The sequence below is a fragment of the Lissotriton vulgaris genome, chromosome 10, assembly GCF_964263255.1.
Source record: "Lissotriton vulgaris chromosome 10, aLisVul1.2, whole genome shotgun sequence".
NCBI classification, from domain to species: Eukaryota; Metazoa; Chordata; class Amphibia; order Caudata; family Salamandridae; genus Lissotriton; species Lissotriton vulgaris.
Genome location: NC_141698.1, coordinates 256,605,206 through 256,631,826, shown reverse-complemented (window position 1 = coordinate 256,631,826; position 26,621 = coordinate 256,605,206). Strand labels below are relative to the sequence as shown.

At 46.6% G+C, this 26,621-nt stretch overlaps 1 protein-coding gene across 1 annotated transcript in view; it reads right to left on the bottom strand.

Moving 5' to 3' along the window:
* Positions 1–8,479: 8,479 nt before the first annotated feature.
* LOC147685063 (GTPase IMAP family member 7-like) overlaps positions 8,480–26,621 on the bottom strand; it is a 121,517-nt gene continuing 103,375 nt past the window's right edge. The window contains exon 4 of the mRNA XM_086940949.1: positions 8,480–10,109. Within this exon, the coding sequence (XP_086797075.1) occupies positions 9,682–10,109 (428 nt within the window). The 3' untranslated portion in view covers positions 8,480–9,681. The remainder of the gene's footprint in view (positions 10,110–26,621) is intronic.

Genomic DNA, 26,621 nt, shown 5'->3' with positions numbered 1-26,621 from the left:
AGAGAAGTAGTTTGTAGACCGACCCCTGTGATGTTGTCAGTATGACAGAATGCATGGAAAGGGGCGACCACTCGGTCCCCCCGAACGTATGGCAGAGTACCCCGATCCCCCCGGGAAGCCATCTTGGGCGGGAGGCGAGTCTCGGCTGGTATGCCCGAAGCGGCGTAGCCGGGGCGCGCCCTTTTCCCGCCCTGGAGTGGGCTGGCCTAGACACTGACGAGGCCGGGCCACGCCCTCGGGGCAGGCCGGGGCGGGTTTACGCCCGCCCTGAAGATGGATAAAAGGAGCAACAAGCCAAGGAAGCATCCTCTTGTTCCTGTGCTCTGAAGCTGCACCACCTCGCTGCACGTGAGCTCGAGACGGAACGAAGAGCCAATTTTGAGCGTTATAATCTTCTTGTTTCTTTTGCAGATACTCTGTCGGAGGATGCCTAAGAAGGCGGGAAAACGAATGACTACCGAGCAGATGCTGCGAGTTCTCATGAAAGAGGTAACCGACCTAAAGAAGCGAATGGCGGAGAAGGACGAGGAAGGGGGGCCGAAACGTCCTCTGGCGGGAACGGCTCCAGGGGGAAAAGGCAAGAGGCCCAGGAGGGGAACAGCTGGGGGAGACGTCCCAGTTCCCTGTACTCCGCTCGAAGCACCCACTCCGGTCCCGGAGGAAGGAAATCCGATTCCCATAGTGGTCACCCCCGTGTCCGGGGAGGATATGCCGCCCGAGCTGGCAGCACAATTAGCAGCGTGGTTGGGTAAAGGTAGCAAGGGCGCCACGGCTGATGACGCGCAGGTGTTGATGAAACAGCTGCGGGAAACAAGGGAAGCGACGAAGGCACCATCGCCGGCTGCGGCAGTTGAGAAACCATCTGGGTCAGGTCCAGTCGCAGATACAGCTTCCGGTTCAGGTAAGCGGCCATTGCCGATTGCGAGGGATGAGTCGGCACCCTCTCGAAGGGAAAGGTTGGGTCAACATGTCCCTCTGGCTATCAAGGAGAAGATATGGGCAGGGGAGTATATAAACATTTTCTCGTTGCTTACCGATCATTATGAGATGGAGCATGTTAAGAGTCAAAAGGAGCTCATGCATCCGAGTGTTTGGCGCGCAAAGATGGCCGCCTTTAAGGTAAATGAAAACATTGGTAATTGGGGCAAAGCATGGGGGTTTTTTACATCCATCTTAGGTGAACGTAGGCCCGAATTGCTGCCCGAGTTGCCGATTTATCAGTCACCGATCATGGGGTATTCAGTGTCTCACGAGGGCAACCATTGGTTTTGTTACGACAATATTTTCAGAAAAGCAAAAGAGCATGATAAAAACTTGACTTGGGATTGTTATGATTCGGTGTCCTGGTCCAAAATGGAGGATTCTGGTATGTTGAAGGTGCCATTGGTAGGGAGTTACGTGGGCGAGTCCTCCCGCCAATATGCGGGGACGCCCTTTCGATCAGGTACAAGTAACGACAATCACTCGAGGCCAACCGGCAACGCAGGTAAAAGGGGGGTTTGTTGGAACTTTAACAGGGGGAAATGTACTAGGCCCCAGGGGTCATGCAAATTTAGGCACGAATGTGGGGGGTGCGGGCAGTCATCCCATCCTGAGTCCATGTGCAGAGCCAAAACGGGTGATAACGGGGGTAGAGGAGGCGCCAAACAGGTCTGACATAGTCCGAGGGGCTCCTTTACCTACTCCGATTGATACCATGGCAATGATTCCCTGGCTCAGTGAATACCCGGATCACGCTTCCGCTGGGGTGTTACGGGACGGATTTTCGTATGGTTTCCGCATCCCAGTGAGGGAGTTTCAGGGTATAGCAAAATGTAAAAACCAGATATCGGTCTTACAGCATACGACCGTGGTACAGGAAAAGATCGGGAAAGAGGTGGCTCGAGGTCGAGTCGCCGGTCCATTTAATGTGCCACCAGTTGCTAACTTTGTTTGTTCCCCTTTAGGGGTGGTCCCCAAGAAGGACCCGGGTGAGTTTCGGCTGATACATAACTTATCAGCCCCACGTGGTCTTTCGGTAAACGAGGCAATAGACCCGGAAGTGTGTTCGGTGCGGTACGCATCCTTCGATGAGGCCGTAGCCATTTTGAATCGCCTGGGGCCCGGAGCGCTGATGGCGAAATCTGATATCGAGTCAGCGTTCCGGTTGCTCCCGGTACATCCAGACGATCAGCGTCTCCTGGGTTTCATGTTTCAGGGTCACTACTACATGGATAGGTGTATGCCGATGGGGTGCTCTATATCGTGTGCCTATTTCGAAAAGTTCAGTTGCTTCCTGCAATGGGTCTTCACAAGGAAGACGGGGTTTAAACATGTTATGCATTATCTCGATGACTTTTTGTTTCTGGGGGCAGCCGGGGATCCAGAATGTGGACAGGCTTTGACTGCATTTTGTGTCTTGATGAATCAATTTGGCGTGCCATTGGCACCAGGTAAGACTGTGGGTCCCTCGACTTGCCTGGAGTTTCTGGGGATCGAGCTCGATTCCAAAGAAGGTTGTTTTCGTTTACCACATGACAAAGTGTTAAGATTCAGGGCATCCTTGCAAATGTGTATAAGTGAGTCTAAGGTGAAGCTACATCAATTACAGAAATTGGTGGGACAGTTGAATTTTGCCCTGAGAGTTATACCGATGGCCCGCCCCTTTTCTCGCTCGATCGCTCAAGCCATGGTCGGCCTGAGGGAGGGTCATCATCGCACAAGGCTCTCGGCAGAGGTTCGCCAGGACATGCGCATTTGGCTGGCATTTCTGGCGGATTTCAATGGTCGAATTGTCTGGAACAAACCGGCCGTGTCCTCTGAGGAGCTAGGGCTGTGGACAGATTCGGCAGGGAGCATTGGTTTCGGTGCCATATTCGGCACACGGTGGTCGGCACAAAAATGGCCGTCATGGTGGCATGATAGTGGTCTGACGAGCAACATTGCTTTCCTAGAACTTTTTCCCATACTGGTGGCCCTGAGAACTTGGCCTGAGGGGTTCAGAGATCACTCTGTGGTATTCTGGTCGGATAACATGACCGTTGTTGAGTGTATCAATAGCCAGGCAGCACGATGCAAATGGATTCTGAGATTGCTCAAGGAAATTGTGTTATTGTGTATGCGATTGAATGTACTATTTAGGGCACGACATGTCCCGGGGGTGATGAACAAAGCGGCTGATGCGCTTTCTCGTTTTCATATGCAGGCCTTCTGGGGTTTTCTGCCCACAGCGGACCCGGTGGCAGCACCCTTTCCCGAAGCTCTCTGGTCTCTCGGTGCCCAGAACTACAGGACCTCGTGGGAGAGAGTTTAGCACCCAGGACGAGGAAGGCATATGAAGGGGCGTTCCGTTCCTATTGGGCCTTTTTGGGGGCGGCTAGAGGGGAGCTTTGGGGTCAGGAGGAGTTGGTAGTGAAATTCCTGCTGTCGTTACGTCAGGCAGGCAAATCAGTGGCTACGGCCCAGAGGCATCGGGCCGCCATTTCCTTTGTGGCTAGGGCTCATGGGATCCAGGACCCGACAGCGTCTTTCGTTGTACAAAAAGCGCTACGTGGGTGGCAATGCCTTGAGGGTCGCAGAGTAGATGAAAGGCGCCCGATAGGTTTGGATAGGTTGGCCCTGTTATTATCTAAACTCCCTGCAACATGTTCATCCCAGTATGAAACGGTGTTATTCCGAGCCGCTTTTACGCTGGCATTCCATGGGGCTATGCGAGTAAGCGAACTAGTGGCGAGGAACAAGCAGGATGTGATGGGGGGACTGTGCCGAGAGCACGTTCAGATCAGAGGGGAGACGATGACTCTCTCGTTCGTCAGGTCCAAGACCGATCAGGGTGCGATGGGTGATTGCATAATCATACAAAGGATCCCCGGGTCCTCCATGTGCCCGGTGAGTTGTGTAGAGGAATATTTGGCACAAAGGGTGGCATCATGGGGGGGGGCCTTGTTGAGACACGTTGACACCACCCCACTGACGAGGTTTCAGTTTCAGCGGGTGCTTGCGATGTCGATTACTGCTGCGGGCTTGAACCCGGGCGAGTTTGGGACCCATTCCTTTCGGATAGGGGCTGCTACAGAGGCTACAGCCAGGGGTCTGAATGTCGAACAAGTTAAACGTGTGGGGCGTTGGTCCTCCAATTGTTATAAGAGGTATGTGCGGTTGCACATGTTGTGAAGCTGTAATGATGTACTCACGCTTCTTGTTTTTGTTTGGTTTCAGTTGCGCAAGCCTACGAGGCGGGGCGGACTATGCAGTCGACCCAACACCGGGCCAGCGGTCAGACTTCACCGGCTGTGAAAAAGGAGGTGTGGGTCGTGGGCCACTCATACGTGAGGCGTGCCGCGGACCTATTCAAAGCAGGTGACATGATTCACGTGGCTGGGGAATACGGGTACAGTGTGTCCTTCTACGGAAAGGGCGGACTCTGTATTGACCAGTTTCAATCATTTTTTGAGGGTTTGCTAGGGCGGACAAGGTCACCGCCGTCTATAATCATAGTACATCTTGGGGGCAATGATTTGGTCACCACTGGTAGACGACTTCTCCTTGAGGCGATGCTTTCCACTGTAAGTTGGTTGGCGAGGAGAGTTCCAGGGTGCACGATTGCATGGTCACATATGATCCCACGAAAAGTATGGCGGGGGCTATTTCTGTTTCTGCTCTGAATCATTCAGTAAGGAAAATTAATAACAAAGTGAGTAGATTGTTCCGTTCCAATACACTGCATTCTATTTTGCATGGTTGTATTACTGGTGACAGTATGTATTTGGGGGATGGTGTTCATTTGTCCCGGGTGGGGAACGAGTTACTCATAGGGGACTGTATAGCTTGGCTAAAGACTTTAAGACATGACCTTTAGGTAGGAGTGTTGTGGGGGGTCCGGATAGCCGGTCAACTATCCGGCCTGTGGCGGTAAGGTCATGATCGGTGAGCACTAATTGGAAGATCCCTATGAGTGGGCGTCACCCATTACGGATGGGAGCGCTCGAGGGAGGTGGCCATTGGCCCCTCAACGGGGTAGGCGGTCCCTTCTAAGGATGGGCCGCCGAAAGGAAAGGAAATGCGGTCAAGGCCCCTTCCTGGGTAGGAGGGGCTACAGCCCCCTCCTGGAGAATTTCCCGGGGCCAGGTCATCTGCGACGGCAGATGCGGTAAGTTGTGTGGGGTTTGGGGGGGGGTCTACGCTACCTTCTAGATACCTCACACGAGTCCTCGGACGACCTTTAAGTGGCGTCGAGTTTATTGGGGCCCCCGTCAAGTCAAGGGAAATTGGTAGTTGCACTCGAGGTACACCTCTGTGCGGTCGCCCCTCACAAGTGAGGGGGATATTTGTGGTTTAGGGATCTTGACACCGGTTACGACCTTGCCGTTGGCCCTTAAACGTTAGGATGTACAATTTCAAAATTTCAAGTTAAATGTTTTGTAGGATGTTAGTTCGGCTAGGAGAACCTTTGTATTAGAGAATATGTTAAGGTTAGCCAAACATCGCAATGTGGTAATGAAATTGTACATAATATGAAACTGTTATTTTAATGTTTTAATTTTGTTTCATATTTTAATAAATACGGCCGGGAGGGTCACTCCCTCCCGTCTTCCAAAAGTTCAGAACTGTTTCCGGTTTCCCATCCTTGGGGATTGTGTTGAGAGGGGGTGGCGGGTATCTCAGCCATATGGAAAGGGGCGACCACTCGGTCCCCCCGAACGTATGGCAGAGTACCCCGATCCCCCCGGGAAGCCATCTTGGGCGGGAGGCGAGTCTCGGCTGGTTTGCCCGAAGCGGCGTAGCCGGGGCGCGCCCTTTTCCCGCCCTGGAGTGGGCTGGCCTAGACACTGACGAGGCCGGGCCACGCCCTCGGGGCAGGCCGGGGCGGGTTTACGCCCGCCCTGAAGACGGATAAAAGGAGCAACAAGCCAAGGAAGCATCCTCTTGTTCCTGTGCTCTGAAGCTGCACCACCTCGCTGCACGTGAGCTCGAGATGGAACGAAGAGCCAATTTTGACCCACCCACCAGCCCCTGAGGACAGCAAGTGGTTTTGAATAAAGTTTGATGTGATAACTCTTTTATTTTGCAGGTACCGGATTATTATCGTGATAATTTTGAATATGCAATAAAGAAATGGTCAATTGTGGTATGTTTTGCAAATAAAGTAATCCTGCTCTAGTGTTGATCAGTAGCATGCTTTTAATAAAGTGGTTGCTTTCACTGTCTTTTGAGTAATTTAGTCATTTAGTTTAGAACTGTCGTATTTATTTTGGTCGGGCGGTAAGGTCATGATCGGTGAGCACTAATTGGAAGATCCCTATGAGTGGGCGTCACCCATTACGGATGGGAGCGCTCGAGGGAGGTGGCCATTGGCCCCTCAACGGGTAGGCGGTCCCTTCTAAGGATGGGCCGCCGAAAGGAAAGGAAAGGCGGTCAAGGCCCCTTCCTGGGTAGGAGGGGCTACAGCCCCCTCCTGGAGAATTTCCCGGGGCCAGGTCATCTGCGACGGCAGATGCGGTAAGTTGTGTGGGGTTTGGGGGGGGGTCTACGCTACCTTCTAGATACCTCACACGAGTCCTCGGACGACCTTTAAGTGGCGTCGAGTTTATTGGGGCCCCCGTCAAGTCAAGGGAAATTGGTAGTTGCACTCGAGGTACACCTCTGTGCGGTCGCCCCTCACAAGTGAGGGGGATATTTGTGGTTTAGGGATCTTGACACCGGTTATGACCTTGCCGTTGGCCCTTAAACGTTAGGATGTACAGTTTTAAAAATTTCAAGTTAATTGTTTTGTAGGATGTTAGTTCGGCTAGGAGAACCTTTGTATTAGAGAATATGTTAAGGTTAGCCAAACATCACAATGTGGTAATGAAATTGTACATAATATGAAACTGTTATTTTAATGTTTTAATTTTGTTTCATATTTTAATAAATACGGCCGGGAGGGTCACTCCCTCCCGTCTTCCAAAAGTTCAGAACTGTTTCCGGTTTCCCATCCTTGGGGATTGTGTTGAGAGGGGGTGGCGGGTATCTCAGCCATATTGCCATAGGAGAGATCAGGAAATTTGTGTGGAAGGAAAACATACATTTTAAGTAAGGGCGCACATACTGAAAAAACTGGGAAGCTTGTGATGAAGCAAGGTGAAGAACAAAGTTTTGTTCAAACTTGTGAAGTTAATTTCTTATAAAAATTAACTGAATTAATAAGCTTGTGGTGAAATTACTAATCAACTTAGTTTAAGAATACATTCATCAGTACACACGGGATTAACAAATCTGCTTTATGTTGCAATAATAAACTAACCTTGTTTATTGTCTTTGTCAGTATTTATAATATTGTTTGACTGTGTAATCTTGTATATTGTCTTTGTCAGTATTTACAATGTTGTTTGTCTATGCTCTTTGCTAGGTAACCTAATTAACCCTGGTTAATTTGTAAAGGGGGTGGGTAACAGAATGGGTTTCAATTCTGTTATTAATTAATGTCTTGTGTTTGATCAATAATTGTTTCCAAAGTGAGGCCTAAAGGTGGTTAAAAATATGGCTGTCAGAGCTGCAGACGAAAAAGCTTGTCCAGAGTGAAGATTTGGCACCTGCGCAGCAGTGAAGATTCTTACTGCATTGTCATCGTAAATTGAAAAAGCTGTTCTTTGGTTGTGCTTGAAAGTGTTCATGCAAACACAACAGGTGATGGACCGAGTGTGGATCAATGTCACACACTCACCCCAGTCCAAAGATCTGGGCCCAAATCCATCGTTTTTTTGCACTCCACACCACCCTGGGTTAGACAATGGCGATATGCAAATCAGCTCTGACCCTGTGCCCCATGGGAACAGTCTTGTCCGAACTACAAAAGCCATGTCCTTCCCAGAACGGAATCAAGCATCCGAGGACCAGACCGGTTTCGAGGTAACACCAGTGTTCATGGAGAGCTCAAGGACAGGAACTTGATATGTCTGCCAAGGTGGGGAAGTGACTGTTCGAAACTCAAGGAAAAAGTAACTTTCTTGAGGAAGCTGAAAGAAATGGAAATGAAAGACAATAGGGCTTATATTGAAGCCTGGACCTGGTCAAGAGTCGGAGATGACCTAATGTGGACTGACACAGGACAGCCAATGAAATGCTCGGATTTGCTTAAAAGAATGTAAAATGTAGATAGTTAAGCTAGAGAGAAAGGTATAAAACCTGACATAATGAGCAGAGAAAGGCTGCTGCTCTCTTACCTTCCAATTCCTGAGTGATGTGACATGCTGTTCGACTTTTGGCGCACGTAAGGACAGCAGACTTTAAATGATTTTTCCTTTCTAGGTATAGTTAGAAATAGTCAGGGAAATAGATTTAGGGAATTGAAACTGTTATTTTGCTAATATTTCATGTTTCTGAGCTGCTTTAGAAATGTCAGTTTCTTAATTCATTTCCATATTAAAAATGCTGCTTTCTGAATTGCTTATAAAATAATGATTCTAAAACGTTAATGCTTTTTCTTTATGAAAAATAAAGCTAATAAATTAGATTTGAAGTGACAAACTGGTCTTGTTTATTCATGGTCTAGTTTTCATCAGTTGTTCCAATCGCCTTGGTGATCTGATTAAAATGATAAATGTTTAAAACCATGGTAAAGAAAGATAAACAGCAGTTGTGAATAATATTGTAAATAATATGAGAGTAGTTTTATTAATCAAATCACCTGATTCAGTTACTCAAAATTGTCTCATTGATATTATGCGCCTTTATATGTGTTTCATGATTAATGGTAAGTATTGAGGTGATAGGTAGCGTTTATGAGACAGTTTTTCATTATGAGCGCTGGATCACTTGGCATGCAGCACAATAAAGTTCAACCAATATCCAGCTTGCACATGTAAGTGAATGCCCACATAAAGACACATTTCACTCATTTGTAAGTCACCAAATAGAATAAATAGGTAGTATACCTTCATGCAGAAAAGTATAAAAATGCGTGTTTTTAGTCAATACATGCTATCATTCTTCACATTTGCTATGACCCTGCAAACCTAGACAAGAAAACACCACTTTCAATTGATATAGTAATAATTCGCTGACTCCCACTAGCATACATTTCAGATTTTAACACCTTAGCAGCTATGGAACGTCCAGCTCCAGTGCTGGACGTTCCATTGCGCAGGTGCAGTTCGAACGTTCAATGGCCGACGGCAGCACTCCAGAGGTAGTGGTGCCGTCGGCTGCCGAACGTTCGAAGCACTTAAGGGGTTAAATCTATTTTACTGCTATGACAGCAGTACTGGTTAACATACAAAGTTACAGATGGGTAACAGTAAATACCAGTATGTTATTCAACGGGGGGTTTTGAGTGAAATCAAATAATACAAGATTGAAGCTTGAGTTGTCCATGATATCTCGCAGAACTCCAAGGAAGCAATGTGGCCATACATAATATGTAGGTGGAAGGAGGTCATTTATTTTGCGACAGAGAGACCGGGTCATGTTATGTATGACTCTCCCAATACTCCTCTATTCCCTCGTATAACTTCAAAGCAGCCGCAGAACATTTTGGTGAGCCATACATGAAATAAAATTATAGATGGGTAACAGGAAATATCAGGGATGTTTTTCTTCTCAGGCTTAGTCAACTTGAGCTTCGCCCTTGTTGACTATTTGATGTCACTCAGAACCCCTCAGTGAAAAACATCCTGATAGTCCCTGTTGCCCACCTATAATCTGATATCATATGAACATTCATAACTAACGCTTGGACTGGGATTTTGAAAAACATCCCCACTTCGGCAACCAATCGCATGAAAAACATTGGCAGACGTTGAGGATCCTTGTCGCACTGCTCATTTCATTATCATGAGATGTTTCTAGCGCATAATCACTGACTCGATCCTCTCCTCGATTCCTTATCACTCTTGTTGATCCTGGGGCATATTCTTTTGGTTGTTTCATTATAGGAAGTGTAACTTCTTCCTTAGGCAGTAGAATTGTATTGCAACCTATGTTTTCATCTGTTTCCTTTGTCTCTTCTCCGGGGATCTTATCACCTGATGATGAAATGGCTGTAGAATCAAACGTATGTTTCCCAGGGATGACAATTCCAGATTTACTTTTACCAGATTTATTTTTTCCCACTGGCAACTGGTGTAGGTCAGAGTCTCCATGTATCGTGTGACCTAATAAGGAAAAGTAGTACACATATAAGAATAAACACTGTTCAAAGAAAAAGAATCAAATGACAGACATACAAATCCCGTTATGCATATCCAATGAAACATACATGGCTTTCTGACAAATGAAAAACACAATAACACAATTAAATCCATAAAAAGAAAAAGTGTGCATAAATCACAACAGACCCTTTACATCATTCCTATTGTTTTGTTCCAGTTATTGGAAAGTGTTATGAAAAATTGTATATTGCAAAGTTTTTTTTATTATTTTTGGATACTATAAAATCGGCTTGCTCGTTTTTATATCTCAACGTGAACAATGTAATAAATTTGCAGCATCATCCCAAATAAATTTCTTCCAAACACAAAATGATTGACTTTGTCTGTTTACCCTTTCTACACCTATTTTTATCGAAGCATCTTTTAGAGTTAACCAACCAGATGAACTCAAATTTTAGCCCAGATTTACTAAAGCTTTGCACCAGATTTGCATCAATTTGTGATGCAAACCTGGTGCACAGTATTAGGGTGGGATGTACTATTTAACACACATCAGGATTTGCGTTGGATAGTATCCCAAAGTAATGGAAAGTTCTGCTGTTCACTGATTTGCACTAGTTTGTGCCATGGGTGAGTTCAATGGGTGAAGCACAGACATTTCCATGCAACCACCCATGGGTCTTGATGCAAATATGTATCGACTAAGATTAATAAACAGGGATTTGTGTCCAATCCTTACACCTTATTACAACAGGTGTAACCAGGAGACATGTTGTAATTTTTTCTCGTTTCTCCAACTTTGCATGTGTCCTGCACACATACAAAATAGGAAAAGCTTGAAAGAAAAGTTTTTGTCCTGGAAGGGTTGCCTTCCAAAACAAAGCAGATGCTAAGGCAAATACACAGCGTTACACTATGGCACAAGGGTGTGTGAACTGGCACATGGCTGTCAAATGCACACAGGTGCTGGGGTAAAGTAAAAATGCACGCTATCTTAGTAGATATGCCAATTTTTTTCTCTCTCCCTTTGATACAAGCGCAAAAACAACAGTTGATGGACAGAATGCAGAACAATGTCATACATTCACCCCAGTACAGAGATCTGGGCCTAAATCCTTTGTTTTTTTGCACTCCACACCGCCCCAGTTCAGACATGGCCAGGCTGGACTGTTCCCATGAGGCACAGGGTCAAGGCTGATTTGCATATGGCCATGTCTGAACTGGGGTGGTGTGGAGTGCAAAGAAACGATGGATTTAGGCCCAGATCTCTGTACTGGGGTGAATGTATGACATTGTTATACATTCTGTCCATCAACTGTTGTTTTGCATTTGTCACCCCAAGTGGGATGGGTATGCTCAGACATGTGTCCCATGCTCTCCACACCACTGTAGTCAAGCTATCCTGGCTGAAGACGGCTGATAGCCAGAAACTGGTCCTAGGACGCTTGATTCCGGTCCAGGAAAGACATGGCTTGGCAGTTCGGGCTGGACTGTTCCCATGAGGCACAGGGTCAAGGATGATTTGCATATGGCCATGTCTGAACTGGGGTGGTGTGGAGTGCAAACAAACGATGGATTTAGGCCCATATCTCTGTACCGGGGTGAATGTATGACATTGTTCTGCATTCTGTCCATCAACTGTTGTTTTGCCTTTGATACAAGGCAGCGCAGCAACTTTGGTGCAGTGTTGCTTTGGGTCACAGAATAGTAGATCTGTGCCTGAGTGTCTTGCTACTGCGCAGGCGTGGCCTGCACAGGTAGCAGCAGTGTGGCGTTGAGGCGGTGTAGGACAGGGCGGGCGGGGCCAGGGGGAGGAAGTCAACAGACGACGGAATAGGTAAAGTTAAAATTTAAAAATAAATAAAAACCACTTACCTTGCACTCGCCGCATTTGTGTCCCAAATAGACACTAACTGAAGCAGCACAGTATGAAACCTTTTGTACATTACAGCAGGAACAGGTAATCTCTAAACATAACTAGTGTGCAACATGCTTCAGTTGCCCTGCAGTTTCCCTATATGGGTGATAACTGCTTTCAGCAGGCAGCATGTCTGCAGGTTGGCACTACGCTGTACAGGAGCAGGTTTAGATCCTCAGTCGTTCATTACCATACGCATATCTGCTCACAGGCCACTTCACAAAGCTGGGCAACATAAGCACTTCTTCCTGTAAAACTCATTGTCCACCTATAAATCGCATACATGCATCCCAGGGTGAGGTAAGGTGCCTGAATATCCTTTAAAGGGGATTGAATTTCTCCACCACCCTTGTCGGTAAATATACAGTACTCAAATAACTTTTCTGAGCTGGTAGCACAATAGATGGTGAGGTAGCAGCAAGCATGTGTGCGTAGGGGTGAGCTTTGCCTCTAATAAATATATTTGTGATATAATAAATAGCAGATTACACAAAAATATGTTGACTTCTGGAAAGCACAAGGTGTCATCAGTTGTGTCTCAATGTCACGAGCAACTTATATGTGGTGGGCAGTGAAATAGGACCCTGCTGAGTAATCTGTACTCACCCATCTGACATGGTACCCCTAAAATGACAGTTTACTCCCTGCCTCTCACTGGCCACGAGAATTAGCAGATATGGATACCAAGAAATATTTTGCAAACTCCGTGCCTCGTTCCTCCTGGGTTGATCTCCAATAGGATGTTCATGTGGAGACTGCCCACATATGGCTCTGATCTGGCCAGCGATATAACAGCTCGTCCTGAGTGTCCTATTGAGTAATCAAGAAATGTCTAACTAAGGGCCACACAAATGGTTACCTTCTTATCCCCTATCGCCCACACCAGACATGGCATAACCAATGCCACTCCGGCCTGATTATAGGGAACGCCTGTTCTCAAAGAAGAATCTGACTTTCTGTCAATGTGCAGCTCATCATACCACTTCCTATCCCAGCAGAACACCAATCAGACCCCCACAGCCCGTATCAATCATCTGGGGATTCGCCTCTGGCATAATTAGTTACGTCAGTCGTTAACAACCCATGTGTATAAGGACCTTCGATGGTTATGTACCTTTAGGCTGCACCTAGGTGCTGATTGGTGTTTGGTGCTTATGAATAGATTGGATTGGAATTGTCTTCCTTGTTTCACAAACCAAGATCCATTGCTGAGCTTCTTCTTGGACACCTACCTGCAGCTCGCACAGAGTTCTGCACAATTTGTAAACTTTCACGACTCTGCGGTCACACTTGATACAGAGTATGGAAGGCTTCCCTACACTTTGATTAGGCCAGGCTCCTTCTGCTATTCCTAATTGGGCGTAGATGCAATGAGCTCTTTTAAGTGGTGCTTGCAAAAGTCTGTTGCAAAGCAAAGCAATACATGTTGGGCTGCAACAGCAAACGATAAAAAGAGCTTCAAACAGTCGTTCACTGTAGCTACACTGTGAATGAATTCGCTTAACTCCGTGACACGAACGCTTATTTGAAAGCCTACAAAAGCTCATTTAGAAAAACACAATATTTGAATCATTGTACTGTTTCAGCATCAAATCTAATCTTTGTCATCGTATCCACTACTTTATCAGACAACACATCTGCAGTTTGGAAGGATTTTTTCTCCATTAACTAAACTAATGATTTTGTTATTCCTTAGGCTATACTTTGGCTACAGTCCATTCCACTGCGTTTTCTCCAAATCTATTTTTAAAGCAAATTCCTAACTCCCTCCTAATGTTGTTTTCTATTCCCAAATGCCATTTTGGCACAGTGGATGTTTCCTGATTCCCTGGATGCAGGATGGGCCTAATATAGCCACTGTTGAATTGTGAAGATGTGTCAAATGTTTGCTCTTTTGCTACTCTTTTGGGCAAGTATAGGGAACATAGTGAAGTACTTTATTGGCACATCAATGGTCACGTTTTTACATTACTTACAATATGGTTGATTCCTCTGTATACCACTTAAGCCACGAATTATTGATCCTTGCCAACATTGTGTGTGCCTGTCCTGCTCAATCTATCAGCAGCCTTTATTTAGTTGACCATGAGGCACTTCTTGAAATTATTTTGACTTGCATGAGGATGAGGACCCCTGGTCATGGACTCATTAAAATATTAGCCTAATCCCTTGATTGATAGGAAAATCCTTCTGTAGGCCAATCTAATTGACAAGATAGGCATCTCAGCTCATAGTCGTTCAATAATAGAGTGAATCAACTTTCATTGCTAACGAAAATCAAACCTTTTTTTAACACTCTGAGGGAGTGACAAAGGGTTTCTGTACTGGTCCCAGAAACCCCACAGCCCTGGCGGAGACCTACACTTGTGAAGAATGTCCTCAATGGATAACTGCTGTACGGAGGTCCCGCCACAGGTGCTGGGGCCCTCCCCACAACTATGTTGGCTTCCACCACGGCTAAGGTGGCCACGAGTGCAGAGGCCCTTTGTGAACCAGGTCCTCAGAGTTTTGGATCACCTTCCAGGTAATTGTTGCTTAATGTCATGATGATGGAAAGGCTGTTTTTGATTGGTTAAACTACTAATACACTCCTTTGAAGCCTCTTTTACACACCGAACCTCAATGTATTTCTGGCAGTAAAAAGTTTATTACATTATGCCGGGAACTGTTTAATGTAGCTGTATAACCTGCTGTAGCAGGCTATACCAGTCCTTAAAGGCCCACCATGGTGTTAAAGGCCTGAGATGAAGGTGAGGGCCTTTAACATAGAAGCTGGCCTTTAATGGCCAGTATTGCCCGCTAAGGTGGTCTATAAGGGTATTAGAACACTCCGTCCCATGAGGGCAAAATGTTCTAATTTAAAAACAAAAGGCCTATCTGAACCCAAACGGGTTGAAGCCACCTGCAGTTCCAAAGCATTTGTTTCTCAGCTACTGCTGTGAATGTTCAACAGTTAGCAGCAGTTTGTAGAGCCACAGCTGATAACTGTTTAACATTCACAGCAATAGCTTTGAAAGGAGTTAGAAGACAGCCTTTGGTTCTCCCAGGTCTTAGCTAAACTCAATTTCCTTGTTCAGAAGAGCCAGGAGCTGAGCAGTATTCCCCCCTCCATTTTTTTTAGTTCATCATCATCGTCATCATCACCAATATGCTAATTTCAGGGAATGCCCCATCAAACAGCAATATAAATGCATACAACAAGATACAAACTAACCCATTTTAACATATAAAAAGCACATAAATACATCAAGACATCGCCCCCAAGTGCAGTCAGTCAGGTTAATTCCGTAGCTTTTAGTGCCATGCCAAATGCAAACATTTTGACAAACCAAATATCAAGAAATCAGAAATTATCAAATTGTCAGATTTTAAAATCCTCAGTGCTTTGTTGTAATGTCTTGTACACAAATTATGGTATAAGCGTATGATTAATTCCCTTCTTGAGTAGCTATATGCAGTACAAAAGAACAACAAATGTGCTTCTCTTTCAATGGTAGATTTTCACAGTGTCCATAATGTCAGATTTTAAAAGATCTGTCTGACACTTATTGCAGAAACTGTTAACTGGTAGTATATGCTGCCGAAATTTTAAGTACAAAGACCTAGCACCCTGGGGTGTGACATTATTCATAACGTATTCGAAGTATGGACCATTCTTGCTCACTATAAACTGTTCCACCATTCCACCACGTCTTTAGTCTGAATACTACTTTTCAATTACATATGGCCAAGATTTTTATTTCAGCATTTCCGCACAGCGTGTATTGAGGGATCTGGGGTCATCCCACATTGCATATTGTCCTAAGGAATAGAACTACCTTTTCACCAATGTTAACCACAGTATGATGCTATCCTTCTCTAAAGTCAGCATCTCAACAAGTGAGTTCCTGTATGTCTCTAACTTTTCAGTTTGATAGATACAAAGCCAAAAAAGAAGAAGATCAAGCGTGGCTAGATATGCAATGCTTTTGAGATCCATGTCAAAATATAATGGCTGCAAAGGAACAATTTGAGACAAAACCACTAAGGATCTTGAATATGTATTCTCTGACCTGGTTAGACTACTAATGTAACACATTCTCCAAATGTCTACAGAATATAATGCAGCTCCTACTCCCTTTGACCAAAAAATGCCTGGTGCCGGAGAAACTGATATGGATATGATAGTTTTGAATATTTTAAGACAGACACTGCTCTATGTTGCAGAGTTAGTTTTTTGTTTTTTTACAATTTGTGGTGTTCCCGAGAGTCTGTTTGCTAATCTGATGCTGAAGTAACCCAAATTCGGTACTCTTTCGAGTTATGTCTCTTCCATTGTCAGCCCTCCCCTAAACTGCCTCCATAGATTGAAAACCATATATCTGGTGGTTTTAGAAGGGTTGATCCCTAAACGGTGTTGTGCACAAAAATCTGAAAATATGGTCAGCGGACACTGTAAGCCTATACGTGTCTTGGATATTAAAAGAGTATTGTCTGCAAACAACAGAGCAGGGATTTTAAGACCATTCAATCTGGAGGAAGCACCAAGAAATCCAACAACATAACTGATATAGAGGAAAGGTAAGAGGCTAACACATATCCCTGTCTCACACCTTTCTGAATGTAGATATTATCTGTCAAATACACCTTTTTCCAAATATGACCTGGACATAATTTTCTGTGTGTAAAAATATTATCGAGTTCAGCAAATCATCCGGGACCCCTTTATTTTTAGGACTTTCCACAATGTATGCCTTAGAATGAGACAGAAAGCTGCCCTCAAGTCCAAGAAAGCCACATAGAAGTGTTACTTTTTTATTTTATTTTTTTATTTATTTATTTACGTAATTTTTATAGCGCAACAAATACCCTGGGGTGTCTCGGCGCTGTGGTGCTACTGGAGTCAGCCATCCTCTTACCGGTTAAACAACCTCTTACTGGTTAAACAACCATGTTTTTAAGAGCCTGCGGAAGCTCATCAGGTTCGGGGCAGTTTTAATGGCAAGTGGCAGAAGATTCCAGAGTTTTGGAGTGGCCACAAGAAAGCGCCTGTCTCCCCAGGTGGCCGTTCTTGTACGTGGCACAGGGAGGAGGCTGGTGTCGGCCGATCTTAATTGCCTTCTGGGAGTATACAGCTGAAAAGCTTCGGTCAGGAACCTGGGTCCTATGCCATATACTGCCTTATATGCAATGCAGAGGGCCTTGAATTTAATGCGGCTCTCAACTCTCAGCCAGTGGAGCTGACAAATGCCAGAATTGGTGGATTTGCGGCGAGGAATGTTTAAAAGAATCCTAGCAGCCGTGTTTTGGATGGATTGCAGCTTCGTTATGACACGCTTCTGGGTGTGAAGAAGGAGAGCGTTTCCATAATCTATTTTAGAGAAGACTAAGGTGGAGACCAGAGTCTTCCCAGCTGAGGGGGGGAGATAAGGCAGTAGCTTCTTAATTTTTTTTAAAATAAAGAATGATGATGAGACAACCTTGTTAGTGTGGAGGTCAAAAGCCAGCTTGCTGTCAAAAATCACTCCCAGATTTCTGGCTTTTTCCACTGGGACAGGTGGATGGCCGAGCTTTTCCAGCCACCAACTAGGAGACCATTCATGAGGGAGTTTTCCGAAGGTCATAATCTCGGTCTTGTCCGAGTTGAGCCTAAGACAATTCGAGGCCATCCAGGTACTGACCTCAAGCATAGTTCTCTGGAAGTTGGCTGCCACAGTGAGGCCGTCCCTATGGATACCCAGAACCAGCTGGGTATCATCTGCGTACGATGTAAGCCGTACCCCATTGGCCTTTATTACCCTCGCTAAGTCCGCTACATAGATGTTGAATAGCATAGGACTTAGCGAGGAGCCTTGTGGGACTCCACAAGGGAGTGCAGAGATAGGAGAATAGAAGTCTCCCAGCCTCACTGTCTGGGTACGGTTTGCCAGGAAAGATGAGATGAGATCCCTGGCCAAGCCGTTTATCCCCAGGGCTGTGACACGGTCGACTAGAGTGACATGGTCGACCGTGTCAAAAGCCGCTGACAAATCCAAAAGGATGAGGACAGCCGCCCCTCCCTGATCCATGATCGCCCTGATCTCATCAGAGGCCTTTATCAAGGCGGTCTCTGTTCCATGCCCTTTCCTAAAACCAAACTGCGTTTCGTTGAGAAGTTGGTGGGTCTAGACGAACTCTGAGAGCTGTCTATTCATCAGGAATTCGCATACTTTGGCAGGAAAGGGCAGGCACGCAATAGTTCTATAACTGGCGACAGCTGTGGGGTCTAGGGATGGTTTTTTTAACAGGGGTTTTATAACAGCCTTTTTCCATATACTAGGAAATTGGCCGGTCTGAAATGCAGTATTGCAGATCTCCATGAGGGAGCGTGAGATCACTTCTGTGAGTTTTAGCATCACAGAAGGAGGGCAAGGGTCAAGAGGGGAGCCCGATTTGATGGTAAAGATGAGTTTAGTAACATCATCATGTGAGGCAGGTAGAAAACATGAGAAGGAGTCATGATTGTAATGGGAAAGTACTTCTTTCACAGTACCGCCTCTGCGTTCAGTTTTGATATCCCCTTCGAATGAAGCATATATATCTGCCACCTTTGTGGTAAAGAAAGAAGATAGTTCATTACAAAAGGTCTGTGAGGGGTCAACTCCAGGGCCAGAGGGGGGGGTGGACAGAGTCGTGACAACAGAGAACAGCTCTCTGGCAGAGTTAGCAGCGGTCTCAATTTGCGCCGAGAAGAAAACCGTTTTTCGAGCCATAATCGCCTTTTTATAAATCATAAGGGCATCTTTATAAATTTTGTCTAGCTATGGGGCAGTAGGCTTTCCTCCATCGCCTTTCTAGATTCCTACAGTGTTGGCGATGGAGTCTAAGATCTTCATTATACCAGGCGGCCGAAGGAGATGCTCTGTTAGGTCTCGTGAGTTTCTCTGGGGCTACTAGATCGGCGGCACTTCGGATCCAATCCTGGAAATCTGAAGCTGATAGTGCAGGAGTATTTCCTCCCTGAGGACACGAGGAGACCAGGGAGTCTAGCATCTGAGGGATATCAGCATTTTTCCAAGCACGAGTCCCCACCCTAGTTCGGGGCCTGGGAAGTGAAGGGTACGTGGCCCGTATATCTAGCTGAAATATAATAGCCCTGTGGTCTGACCATGTGATAGGAATAATGTCCAGCACAGAAATGTCAGGATCGTTAGTGAACAGACCATCAAGGGTATGTCCAGCTTGATGTGTGATGCCCTTAACTAATTGATGCAGTCCTAGGTTGGAAAGATCAGTAATAAGTTGAATAGTATCAGAGTTGTCCTGCTCTTCCAGATGGAAGTTAAAATCTCCCAGTATCGTATATATTTCTGAACCTATAACGTTATCATTCAGGTCAGAAAAAGTGGAGAGAAAGGGATTACGGGGGCCAGGGGGACGGTATAATATTATACCTTTTAGAGCTTGCTTGGGGTTAATGTTAATAGCAAAGGCCGCTGATTCACAATTTGCAGAGTTTATGGGGTCGAGTGTAGTACGATATTTGTCCTTGTAAATAATTGCAAGGCCACCACCTCTTCCTATAGGCCTGTCATGTCTAGCGACGCTATATCCATCCGGGGTAGCGTCGCAAAAATCCGGACCTGACCCGGCATCTGCCCAGGTCTCAGTGGCAAATAATAGATCCAGGTCATGGGCGAGAATAAACTCATTGATCTGAAAACTATGACATGGGAGTGAGCGCGTATTATTGAGCGCAGCTCGACAGCCATGCAGAGGGGGGTTATCGGAAGCATGTGGCGGGACATAATTAAGGTCTAGATGGGCTGGTAAATGAGATAGGGGGAGTTGGTAGCTACAACCTGGACAAGGGGAGGGGCGAGTGCCCATCACAGAAGTAGGGGGGGCAGTAGTACAGTCCTGATGAGCCTTACCAGGATTCAGCTCTTTTAAGTACTGAGATGAGTACAGCAGTCGGGGACCAGGGGTTATGGCCCTGGGCCGAGTCCGGCTGCGGACGGGCGCAGACGGGCTTGGCTTTGGCGCGGCTTCGGCGCGCGCCCGCTGCGCCAGCCCGCTGCGCCGTCTGGTCATCGTGCTCCTTTATTGGCCGTGTCACAAACATCCAATATATTGCTACAAAGCGAAATACCTGGTCGATTGTATCGATCATGGTCCTAAAACCTGCTTGTAAATTGGACTAAATATTTGTCTTCAACATCCAATTCTGCAATTTCTCAAGGACATGTCCACAAAAGACTTTATCTATAATGCTCATGGGTCTTTCATTCCTAGATCCATCCCTTCTTCGCTCTTTATAAATAGGGATTATTTCTGCTCCCTTCCTCTTTCTGGGATATCGGCTCCAGCCGATATTGCAATTGACAAAAGATTGATGTGTGGAGCCTCTAAGAAATTGGGTTCTTAGTTGAGAGGGTTAGAATTCTGACTCACATAACAAACACACTCCTTGTGAGGATGACCACAAAAGTCACTAAATAACTCTGTCATTGACTCTCTGGTAGCTTGGTGAAAATCAGTCAGGCTTAACTTAAAGGCAATGTGTAAAGTATTTATGAAGCACACAAGCAGGAATAAAGTTAAAACAAAACAGAAGAAAAATCCCAAACCACATTAGAAAAATAGAGTAAAGTGTAATAAAGTAAATGGCACCAAAACATCAAAAATTCAATCAGTAGAAGCAGAGAATTTATTTTCAAAATGTTAGGTAAAAATACCACCAAGAAGCACACAGCGCCACTTGCTGTTATCTGGCCGCACTAGACTGGGTAAAAGTCACAGGAGTCTAAAATTTATGATTTTTTACCTTTTCTTGAGGAGGAGCTTACACTTTTGCCAGGGGTTCAGGACATGGAGGGCACTTCTTGCGTATCAGGACTTACTCTTGTAGAGGACAGTAGTAAAGCTCAGGAAGGTCCACCTGAAGGTGGTCGGCCATGCAGTAGGAGGGAGGCCTCTGGAAACTTGTTGTGTTCCTATAGCTCATACAAGAGGTCAGCCAACTAATCGTAAAAAATGCCCTGAACCTGTGTGACCCAGGTTCAAGGCATCTAGGCCCAATCCTTTCTGCAGTCAACAGGGCAGTCACTCATCCTCAGACAGAAGGTAGTCCTTCTTCAGAATCTTCCACAGGTCTAGGAGTGTTCTGATGAGAGGTTCTGAAGGTCCAATTTGTGTATCTGTTGCAAGCCTTTTGTGGGGAAATTCCTTGCCCTACCCCTAAACTGGTACTCGTAATTTCTTCCCCTTCCCTTGGCTCTAACCTGTCTAAGGTGACAAAGGTGGGCAGTCCTGTTATCAGATGTCTTTGTGTTGAATACAGAGGCCTTTAAAGTATAATCAGAGTAGGTGATAGCTCCTTCACTCATAGGCCTTCTTCGTTCCCTTGTCTGGAAGCAATAAATAACCTACAACAGGAAAGCCATTCACTGACATGTGACCCAGAACACTTGCAGAAATGCACATTTGGTTTGGGCATGTAAATGTAAACCTAAAGTGGCATTTTCAAAACTGTAACGTAATATTCGACCTCAATATTAAAGAGGATTTTAAATTACAATTCATTTGCATTGAGTATAAACAGCATATCTCTATCTGCTCCTAATCTGAAGGTAGAATGTATTAATTGAAGTAAATTAATTCAGTGTTAGCCATAGTCAAGTAAATTAAATGTGGCAATTTGGTGTAGGGGATAGCACAAGCACCTTGCCACTGATTAGCAGGGACAAAGTGCACAAAGTCCTAAAATGAACAAAAACAAGTTCAGCAAAGGAAGACAAAAAATCTGAGGTGACTCTTCAGAGATGGTCATTTCAACAGAGCCCAGATAAGGGGGTTGAAGTGCCAGAGATTTCCAGGAATCCTTTCTGGTTTGGATGCCCTCCCACCTTTCAGGCTCTCAATTGCCTTAGAGGTATCTTAGAGTGAGAATGCAATGGGATGTATAGTGACTATGTTGATTTGCTTGCCAAATGCTGTACCCAGGGTTATGGATGGAAAAAGAACTGCATACAGCTATTGGCACAGATATTACTGTGCGCTACTATATCCCTAAATAACCTGTTCTCTCATCTTTACTGCTTCTTACAGGTCCAGCCAGTTCCTTTCATCTTTACTGCTTCTTACAGGTCCAGCCAGTTCCTTTCTTAATCTGAGTACCACATGTATCTCTCCTAAATGGATTTGTCTCCACTCTATCACAGAGAGTTCAGCCATTGCAACATCTCAAGCTACTAGACAGGGTCACTGATGTTAGTTTAATGGCAGTAGCTGGACAACTTTTAATTGGAAGAGCCCCCAAAGCAGGGATATCCCACTGTTCATCTTCCTGCTTAGAGAGAGTATTCTCAATCCCCATTGTTTCATAGGTAGTATTGAAGTCACCGCAATAAGAAGTGAACTATTGCCCTTTGTTTGTTCTAGAGTACCCTCTGCAAATGAAGAATGGATGACTACATTATTTGGTGTGCTGCACTTCTATACGTTAATTCACTTTACCATGAATCCATTGGGGGCTCCGATAGATAAACCCATAATGTTAGGATATTCCAAGTCCAGATCTTTAATACAAACATTTAGAAAAATCATTAACTAAATTGTGAGGCCTCCAGAAGGACACCCAGCACTACATAAAGTGGCCTCCTTACTAAAGTTAAATACCTTGAGCTATAGACCAGGTGAAGACCCATATTTCCAAGACCATACATATTTAATGTCTATGTATTAGGTCCCCACAGTTGGACTAATTTAATTTGGATATCAGCCTAGCCACATACCATGAGATTGTATGAAGTGAGACGTAACGTTGTTGAGTGTTTGATTGATTCAGATGCTCCGTCCATCACCACCCCCTTTTGCACCGCTTTTGGCCGCCATAAGTGTGGCAGGGTATGCTCAGACGTGAGTCCCTTGCTCACTTTTCCACTGGATTCAAGCAAGCGAGCTGAAGACGGCTGGAATGCCAGAAACCGGTCCTCGGAAGCTTGTTTCCGGTCCAGGGAATACATGGCTTGGCAGTTCGGGTTGGGCTGTCCCCATGAGGCACAGGGTCAGACTGATTTGCATATAGCCATGTCTGAACTGGGGTGGCAGAGTGGGCTAAAGAACGGTGATGGATTAAACCCAGATCTTTTGACTGGGTGTGAGTGTTTGATTAATTTAGATGCTCCGTCCATCACCACCTCCTTTTGTACCGCTTTTGGCTGCCATAAGTGTGTCAGGGTATGCTCAGACGTGAGTCCCTTGCTCACTTTGCCACTGGATTCAAGCAAGCCGGCTGAAGACGGCTGGAATGCCAGAAACCGGTCCTCGGAAGCTTGTTTCCGGTCCAGGGAAGACATGGCTTGGCAGTTCGGGCTGGACTGTTCCCATGAGGCACAGGGTCAGACTGATTTGCATATAGCCATGTCTGAACTGGGGTTGCATAGTGGGCTAAAGAACGGTGATGGATTAAACCCAGTTCTTTTGACTGGGTGTGAGTGTTTGATTGATTCAGATGCTCCGTCCATCACCACCCCCTTTTGTACCGCTCCCACTATAATGGCCACCTGCCCATAGAGCTCTGTGGCATCAGGAGGCCCAGCAACACCGGAAGCTCAGTAATAGTGGTGGGGGCCTGTCTCTTCACCTAGCTGCCAACAGACCCTGACTATTTTGGCCTCTTTTCCAGTGGCTCACAGAGCAAGGATCCTTCGCCAGTTGCTGCTGCGCCTAACCTGATATCACTGAGGGCAAGGCCATGCCAAAAAAGGAGCTGTGGGCCCGAACTTGGCTTGCAGACCACTTCCTGGCATCGGGAAGCGGGTGTGATAGCCTGCCCTCCCCATTCTTTTATGCCTCCTGAGGGCTGGGGCTTAGCAGTGGAGTTGGCACCTGGACACAACCGAACACCGCCCAACAGCTCTACTGCCTGCAGAGCAAGGAGCCAATGCTGGTTCCTGACAATGCCAGGCATGCAGCCTCTGGAGGTGGGCCCTCTCTGAGGGGCTCTGGTACCTTGATTTTTCCCATGGGCCCACCTCTGGAAACTGATGTGCGAGGGCAGTGGCCTACCCTTCCTCATCTTTGCCCATATGCCCCCTGGGGCCAGGGCTGGGACAGATAAGCCTGTTGTGGGGTACTAGAGAGCAGGGGCAATTGCCTGCCCTCTCTGATCTCGCCCACCCTGCTATCCTGGGACCAAGACTTTGCCCAGTGGCCCACTACAAGACACTAGACACCAGGGGCAGTGGTGACAACCTGCTCTCCCCATCTTCGCTCACCCTAATTACCTGCCTGGTACCCCTGATAGGGGATCTACCCCACCCTTTGGCCTTGTCCTGTGAGCTCATTGCAGGACGCCTTGGAGCTGGGGTGATAGACGGCCTTCCCCTTCCTCACCCATCCTGCTTCTCCGAGCTCTTTGCTGTTGGCCCCCACTTCTTCTTCACCTCGCTTGGATTGCATGGGGCCTGGCCAGGGCCCACCTATTACCATCATGGAACGGCGCAAAACCACAGGGTCCACGTTGAGATGGGCATTGCCTTTTTCTGACCTCTTGGACGTATCAAGGTGAGGGGTCTTTGTATACTCAAGGCTGCACAGGTAGTGTGGCAAGTGCCCAGAGTGTCCTGCAGCAGCGTCATTCTCTGACTGATGATTGGACCCTTGTGACCTTCCCTATGGGCCCCACATTGTAAGGGGTGTCACACTGCATGTTATCCTTGGCTGGGCAGCAGAACCCTGGGCAGTTCTGGGCTTGCCTGCATGTGGGCTGGAGCTTAGGACTGTCCCGTGGTGTATGGTTCCCTTCGCTTGCCTTCTTTGCAACCCCCATGGGCTGCAGACCCTGACTGCATGGGGACTTTTTTTGAGCTTGTGAAAGGCAGCACAAGGGGGTCAGCTCTGGGACGGTCCTCAGCCCACACCACTCCTGGACCTTGAACCTTCAGTGCCAGCCAACCTCTTCTGTCCCCACAATGAACAGCCCAGCCCCCTGTTGGAGTCCTCACTGGACACACTGAGGGGTTGTGTGTCCCTCTCGCATCTGTAGTATTTTCGATGCCCTTTGGTAAATTGACTCATCAGCTGCTCTTCAAGGAGAATGTCACACTGTCTTGCCCTGCATCTGCCGCCGCTGCTTCAGCTCCCCCTACCTCAGGATGGCATGAGGGACAGGATACTACAATAAATCTTGGTGCTGGTTTGTTGCTTGGAGGGCATGGAAACCAATATGTTTGACCTCTTGGCAGATTGAGGACTATCCGGGCTATAACAGGATGGAAGGGGTGGAGCACCACCTGTTGACAATGGAGGAGACACTCAATCACCTCCCAGACTGAGACTTGGAACTTTGGCACCTCCCCAACAAGCTCACCGACCTAGAGGATTGGAGCCTCAGGAATAACCTACGGTTCTTCAACTTTCCGGGATACACAAAGGGATCATATACCCTAGGCTTCTTCAGAGACCTCCCCACCCTCATGGGGCTGAATTTCTCTCTCCATCTAGAAATCTAGGGAGCCCACATCCTGGGTCCATCTTGTGTAGTGATGTAAGGTCAGGTATGGCCCCTAGTAGCCTGCTTCCTCCATCATGAGCAGGTTCAGCAACTCCTGGCTAAGGCCTGCACCCACGGCGCATATGAATTTGAGAGCCATGAGATCAGCATAGAGGTGAATTTCTCGCTGGAGACCAAGAATAAGCGGAAGGCCTTCCTAACCCTCAAGCCCCAATAGCGCAAACTGGACATCAAATTCAGGCTCTTTGGGCCCATAGATCACAAAGGATTTTGACCCAGGGGTGCTGTGCTCCTTTCTGGAAGGTCTCCAGGAAAAGAGGATGGACATGACCCCTGCAGAGTCATTAGCAACAGTTGTCCAAAATGGTCCTTGCAACTGAGGACTGATGCCCCCTGGGGTGCAACCCAGCAGACAGACTCCATGACTGTTCACACAGATCTCAGAGGGCAAGGACAAGGTGATTCAGGTAGTAGCAGAGTTCACACAGGATCTAGGGCATGGCAAGTCCTGCTTCTCGCTGAAGCCTGGGCTGCTCAAGGACTAAAGTGTCCCCTTTCACTCCCACCCACTTCCGGCTGACCTGAGCCTTCGGGGCCCTTCGGACTACCGGATGAGTATTATCTGAGTGTCTGCAACCTGCATTTATGTATTCTTGCTTTATTGATTGTTGGTATTGCAGTTTGTTGCCTTTGATGCCCTGTTTTTTTCGTCTGTGTACGTGCCAAAGGCTGGTGGGGGATGTAGCTTGTTACCCACTCTGTCTGGCTTATGCATCTCATTGTCTTCAATGCTATCTCCCCTGCCTCTGGTGTTATCCCCCATTATTTTTGTTACTCTTATTCTCTCTACCATCAGGGGATTTAGTGTTTTTTTGTATATGGTTCCCTAGTGCCTGACCCCTGCACCCTGCTGTATCATTTCCTTGTTGCGCAACCTCCTCCTCATCCCCTCTGTCACCCTGGCCAGCTGCTTGAACAAGTTTTACTGCATCAGAACCTCCAGCACTAACCAACACATCCCCGGGGTGCCCGTTATAGGCCCTGGGTGCCACTTGGAGCTCAGGAACCCTGATGCTCTTCATGCCCTAGCCTCCACATTCCACCACCCCCAAGCCTCCGG